A 7,087-nucleotide genomic window follows, 5' to 3' on the forward strand; every position below is an offset into this window, starting at 1 on the left:
GAGGAAATTCATACCATATTTGTTCTTACCAGTGCTATGCTATGCAATTATAGTAGGGGATTTAACACTAAATTTTTTACCTGTAAAAATGAGTATGTATGTCAGTCTGAAATACCCATCTTCATTATAGAACAATGTTACTACTTATAAGAGAATCTATGGTTATAGCAGGGAAATAATAAAACAGAATAAACATTTAAGTCCAGAAAAAGGCCAAAGTCCTTCTCTCTTCAGCTCAGTTATCTCCCTTTCCCACCACACTCTGCTAGTATTCCAATAAAACTAAATCTAAATCTAATAATAGTCTTGACCAGGTAACACGGGAACTTCTTCTTCTCTCTGAAAAGCCATGGGGGCCATTCAGCAGTGATAAAATTTGCTCCTTATGGGTATGTATGGGTATATAACTGATAACCTGTTCAGGTTATTATTTTTTCTTAGACTTAAATCTCAAAAGTTAATCCAGTACATAATTGACATTTGTGAATTTAATATTTTAAGTTTTATTTATTCAAGAAGAACCCCAAATCTATCATATTTAAAATCCATCATTTTGTAGAAATGTAAGCTTGAATCTTGCTCTCCTGATGAAACCAACTCAGGAGACAGCCATGGAAGGAGTGAATTGAATTTTCCAACACTCTATTTTATGTAAGCATGAAAAGCAAATCTATTCAAGATTATGAATTGAGACGGGATCTTTTTCTTCACATTACCAGGAGCAGTGGTTCTGCAAATAGCCTGTGTTCTATTTGCGTCGCATAATGTTTCAAACTAGAGTGTAGTTGTGGTTATATATGAACTAAAGTCCATAGAATGACTAAAGTTGTATTTGCACTGCACCCCTTTCCCCAAGGGTCACATGGTAGTTCTGGTGATTAAGTCAAAAAAATTCTAAAATTGTGAATATTCTCGATCTGAAAACTTTGGAAATTATTTTTAGATTCATGTATATCATAGAATCACTATGAGCCTAAATGGAAGACTGGAAGTTCACTTAACATTTTTAGTCAACTTTATTTTTATAGTCAGGTTATAAGCTATAGTGGAACTGACAATAATTTAGAGGTCCTTTCAGGTCTTGACTAGTATTGTAGGTAAATAATAAAGCATATATTTTAGCTCTACCTCCCACTCCTGGACAAATTCTCACATATTTCATATGCTGTATGTGTGGTGTCTGTTTATGATGTGTGTGTGTGTGTGTGTGTGTGTGTGTGTGTGTGTGTGTGTGTGTATGAACTGAATTTAAGCTTAAGTGTGATTTTAGGATATCCTCCTTAGAATAAGTTACCCACATCTCCTCATTCCCAGACTTGCCATTGTATTTCAGTTTTTCATTTGTTTGCTTGTTTAAGCAATGGGATTCAGTGAAATCTTGCACAGAAACTAAACATGTAAAACAGGCAAACCCACACTTGGTAGATGGCCAAGGTAGCAAAGTATAGAATAGTGCCTCCTGCCTTTCCTCTCTCCTGTGCCCACTCCACTTGTAAACAGCATCAAAGGTATCTTTCAAGAAGAAAATGTTGTCCCAGCAAAGGGGAAAAAGAAACCATTTTGAGCTAACATAAATAACTATTCCTTATGAAAATCAAGAGAGAGGGAGAGGACAGTGGTAGAAAGGAAAATAGAATTGTGTGGACTATAGTCAAGACTTCCTATGTTGCCAGTTAAGTGGCATCTGGCAAACTGGGCTCCAAGATTCATTTCCTTTGCCTATCAAAGGAGACTAACAATCAGGAAGACTAAGTAGGTTAGACTGACTTACTATGCACTATATAGAAGTGTTGATATTGCCATCAGCAGGCCACTTATTCATTCATTCATTCCAGCACATATGTATTGAGACCTACTATGTGCCGGAAACTATGCTAAGTTTGAGGAAATCAAAGATAAAAGCACTGTCTCTGCCTTTTAGAACTCTGGCAGTGAGAAAGTTATGTAAAGTTGCCTGAGGCAATCAGAGAAGATTCCAAGAGCATTTGCACAGGCCCCAGAGGAAACGGGGATGAGACAAGTATTTAGGTGGGGGCATGAGGGGAGGAGAGTTGTTTTATCTTGCAAGGGCACGTGGTCCTCTTGGGACCCTGGGCTTCTAGCTAAAGCTCGTAGACACTGAAGAGCAAGGTTCTTGCCTAATCTCACTGTCTTTGGCTGTCTCACCTCAAAACTTCCCATATACCCTGCTTTAAACAGAAAGCTTATATCACTATACTTTGACAGCATTTTATACCTATCTGCATACTTGTCTATCTTCATCATTACACTAAAAACTGTTTGTTTTATATTTATATTCCTGACAAATGCATGACATCCACTTAATAGTATTGAATAAAGGCATAGATGGATGATTTAATGAATAAATGGTAGAAGAGAGTATATAAAAAAGAGTTACAGCAGGAAGATAGTGTTTGCTTACTTCAAAGTTTACTTGAGGTCTTGTTCAACATACTGATGAATCTGACCCTCCAACCCACTCTTTTATGTAAATATGGAAAGCAAATTCTTTCAAGATTATGAAGATAGAAAATGTTTCTCCTATCCTAACAGGAGCAGAGATTTGCAAATAGTTACATGTGCCTCCTCCCTCTCTCCACAGTATTTGACTTGTGGATGATGCGTGTTCTCTGGATTCTTGGGTCTTTGGAAGATGGCTTCTAACTCTTTACCATACACTCATGGTAGACATGACCTCAACATGAAATCTGTACAAGGCAAATGCTTATGAGCAATGGTACATACTAGGAATACCAAGGAATAAATGGAAAATTTGGTGTGAAAGAAAAGGGATGGGGGTTGGGGATTTCCGGACAATAGAATTTTGATGCTTTATGGACCTGGGAAACAGAGTATCTCTGGGAGAAAAAAGTTCAGGCATCTTTATATATATTTCCAGTTTAACAAGCTCACAAATCAATCTGAATATCCAGCAATTCTACTGGGATCTGGTTTCCATCTCGTAAACAAACACTTCTGGGTTTACCTTTTTGGGTTCTGGCATATTATTAATATAAATAGTGTAGACTCCACTTTTATTAAAACCAGCTTGATATACATCTGCACAGTCTCTAAATGGTTTATCTTCCTCTCTTTTTCCTCCCTTTAGTAAAACTGCAAAAAAAAAAAAAAAAGATTGCAATATGTGAATATCAGTACCATTAGTAGCCAAATGGACTCCAATAATAGCTAAGCATGTCTTCATTTCCTCCACATAAATGTCAATATTGCACATAGTAAAAAATCAATCATAAAGACAATACTAGATTTTGAAGTAGCGTACAAAATTAAAAAAAAAATCTAAAAGAAAATGCTGTAGAACAATTTCTAACTGAATGCTTATATTTTACTTAATTTCTTAATTCTTATTTTTCTAGGTATCCTTTCCAAAACATCAACTTAAGGAACAAATGACCTTGTCACGTAATATCTTCAATTAGTAGCAATTACGTCAAGTTTCCTGCAAAATTTCTAAAACATTCTTACCTATGTTTCACAGGAAAGTTTAAAAAAATGCTCATACACTTTTTGGAGCAGGAAGAGATGAAGATAAAGTCAAACATAAAAATGCAATATGGAAATTTAAAACACTAAAAACAAGTAGTACTGTTTTTCTGTGACTTTATATTGAAGAGCTTCTAGAAATTTTTACCTAAAAAACCAAAACAAAACCAAAAGAATAAACAACTCTTAAAATAATTAGATTTGGAGAGTAGAGGAGTTTATGACCCAACTTAACTACCTACAATGAAAATGTAACCGAACTTTGTTCTTTCTTTAATGCCCTGAAGTGAAATCATTAGGCAGATGATACACAAATAAAAGAACAAACAAATGAATACAACTTTGAAATTAAGTTATATAGGAGGAGGAATTCCAGTAAAGGCTAAAAGTTAAGTGAAGACAGGCAGTCTATTAATAGAGATTATCTCTACTGAGGAAAACTTATTTTATTTACTGAGCTTTATCCATTATTAAGTTCATACCAATGAAATAAAAATATAAAATAACCCATAATTCATAATTCTTAGCTAAAGATATATATTTATAAAATATTTATGATTTAATATTTTCTGTTATATATTATTTTAGTAATTGTTTTCATTTAATATTTTTCTAGAAATTAAGACTATTTTGTAATCTTACCCTTAAAGTTTTCTATCACTTAATAAATATCTACTTTCAATCACATTGAGTTGTAATATTCTTTTATAATAAAATACCAAAGGTAAATTATGAATCAAAACTTTTACACTGATTTTAAATGATCTAAAAATCTAAAATCCAGGCCCGACTTATTACTGGGCTTCATACTAAATACCGGCCTTTCATTGCCTAATGTTTAATAACTTATAAGTATTGCGCAGTCCAATCTTTGTGGAACGAATTACTATTTCAATATAAATTACTCAGATTTTTAAAAATACTAAATTATGTTTCAAGAAAATGAAATACTTATGTCTGATATGTTGCCATAACAAAATAATAGTACTAAAGCACTTAATAACATGATTTTCTATGTAGCTCATGTCTGCTCTAATGGTTTTAATGGATTATACCAATAATTACATCTAAATATCACCATCACAATTGCCATATCAACACAGAATAAATTAACTAGAAAGCTATAGATTCATATAATAGTGAAGAAGTACTGCACAGAATATATGCAAATAGCAATTTAAAGATGCATATATAAATGCTTGCTCAAAAGCTGTCTTTAATGACAACGAGGATGTCAATGGCTTATACAAAGGTATCCATTTCAAGAGCATTGATATAGTTTACTGGTGTTCATTTATTCTAACTTTGAGGACTGCTATGTTTCTAAATCAAAATAAAATTTTTTTTTTTTTTTTTGTTTCCAAGATTTTATTTTAGAGTAAAATACAGCCATGCCACTTCCTGAAATCTTTCTAGAAAACAGTTGTATCTCAAAGTATCCAATTTATGCCCCTGTCAATAATATGTAAGCATGTCTGTTTTCCTATAGAGTATTCAAAATTGTTTTTAGGAATATTTTTAATCATTGCCTCTATAATACTCAACAGTAGTGTCCTGGTGTAGTTTTAATTTCCACTTCACTTTATTTTGAGAGAAGTTAAGCATATTTTTATGTTTTATCAACCATTTATCATCTCCTGTTATATGTTTTAATTCTGGGTTCCATTTAGAATCCAAATTTAGAATTGGAATTTGAGCTATTAAGGGCACTCTTTTCCTGTGAGTTTGGCAAGGGCATACTGACAGATTTAGGACAGTTGGGTTTTAGCATGACCAAAGCCTCAAGCTAGCTTGGTGGTATGCAGAAAACCCAAAAACCTCTAGTTCACTTATAATAATAATTCTGCCTCATCCTCCCAAAGTGCTGGGATTATAGCATGAGCCACTGCACCTGGCCTATCATTTCTTTTCATAGAAGTTTTTCTTATGTCTGTAGATACTTGATAGGTAAGATATGGTAAGAGATACAATATAAAAATCTGAAGACATAGAATGTTGTTTAGAAAGAAACTTGAAATTTGACAAAAAGTTAAAGTATTTTCAGTACGCTGTCTGTAGCCCTCTTTAGATACCTAAAATTACATTATTAGTTTCTGAACAGGAATGATTTACGCAGTTATCCTTTACACAGTGACCTTAAGGGAAATAAAATTTTTAAATGTTACCTACTGCATCCTTTCTTCTGTTGGAAAGTTGAAAGTAACCAAATTAGATGCCCAGAAAAAAGGAGATGTAAAGAAATACCAACTAAAATTTATGATTACTTGAGAGGACAGAAAACACAGGAAGATGTGGTCAGCAGGAGCCCAAAGGTAAACCCATTTTTCTCTTTTGAGAGAGAGAAAGTCATTTATCCATGGAGAAATTGTTTCTCTTGCATATACCACATCCTGCCCTCCCCTTTTTAGTTATGTATGGATAACACATTCCCTTCCCATTTGTCTGCCATCTCTCCTCCCATTTTCTTTTCCACTTCAGGAAGATGTGGGTGAAGGGGCTATGTGTGGGAAGAAGCTATTTCACACACATGTTTAGTAAATGAAAAAAAAGGAAAAAGTTGGCTATTGTCTTATTTTTGCAAAAACTATAAATTTGTTGTCAAAAGCATGAATACAAATTCTATACTTGGGAAAATGGTTCGAGAATTCTACCATCAAAATGTACACCTAGTATTATGGTTATATTATAGATTTTTTGTTTTTACGGTAACATATCTGAAACATGTATTTTCTTGAAATTTAATTTGGTATGTTTGAAAAATTGAAATACTCATATTCTTTTAAAAAAGAAGTCATTCTTTCCAGAAATATTGGATTACTTGTTTTTAATTACTTACCAATTAGCAAACATATGCCTGAAAGTTAATTCAGGCTATATTTTAGAATAGCAAGGCACAGAAAGTCAATATAAAAGCTGCATCCACAGCTTACCTTTGATATTTTTATTATATACTACAGTTTGAACAATCTACCCTTGCCCCTCTATAAGGGTAGACTGATTTTTGGAATTTTTTTCCCTTAATCTATAAAGTGAGGTAGTTATAAATCCTTCGAGATGGGTATATGAATTACATAATACAGTGCAAAGACAGTGAAGCATAGTAAGTACTCAAGAAATGGTAGTTGTTGTGGTAATGATAACACTGTTAACAGTAATATTATACTGTTACTCCTTCTTATGGAAGGGACAACTAGTAGAGTGTGGAAGACCAGCCAGTCCTGTCTAGGGAGTGGTGGATGCTGCTGTCTTCCACCTTCCAATTACAACACAGCAGTTATAGTTGACTGATTATATTTAGGATCACATTGAATTAGCCTCTCCTGAATTTTGAATTTCCTGAATATTGCAAGTGCTAGCACCAGTGATTTTTTTGTTTTTTAGGAGGTCTTGAGATTCAGTCAGATAGAAGATAGAAATTCGAGGAAAATTTAGTAAATGACGCAAGAGACAGATAGATACAAAAGACTTGATGGGGCCAAGAGCAATGGCTCATGACTGTAATACAGTGCTTTGGGAGGTAGAGGCAGGAGGATCCCTTGATGCCAGGAGTTCAAGACCAACCTGGGTAATACAGTGAGATCAT

General features: G+C 33.7%; 1 protein-coding gene across 5 annotated transcripts in view; it reads right to left on the reverse strand.

Annotated features, from left to right (window-relative positions):
* The window catches only part of ANGPT1 (angiopoietin 1), a 431,361-nt gene that overhangs the window by 239,981 nt on the left and 184,293 nt on the right, over positions 1-7,087 (reverse strand). For all 5 annotated transcript variants that reach the window (XM_074387042.1, XM_074387043.1, XM_074387041.1 and 2 more), the window contains exon 5: positions 2,987-3,114. In XM_074387042.1, the coding sequence (XP_074243143.1) occupies positions 2,987-3,114 (128 nt within the window). The remainder of the gene's footprint in view (positions 1-2,986; positions 3,115-7,087) is intronic.

Source organism: Saimiri boliviensis, chromosome 15, assembly GCF_048565385.1.
Source record: "Saimiri boliviensis isolate mSaiBol1 chromosome 15, mSaiBol1.pri, whole genome shotgun sequence".
Taxonomy (NCBI): domain Eukaryota; kingdom Metazoa; phylum Chordata; class Mammalia; order Primates; family Cebidae; genus Saimiri; species Saimiri boliviensis.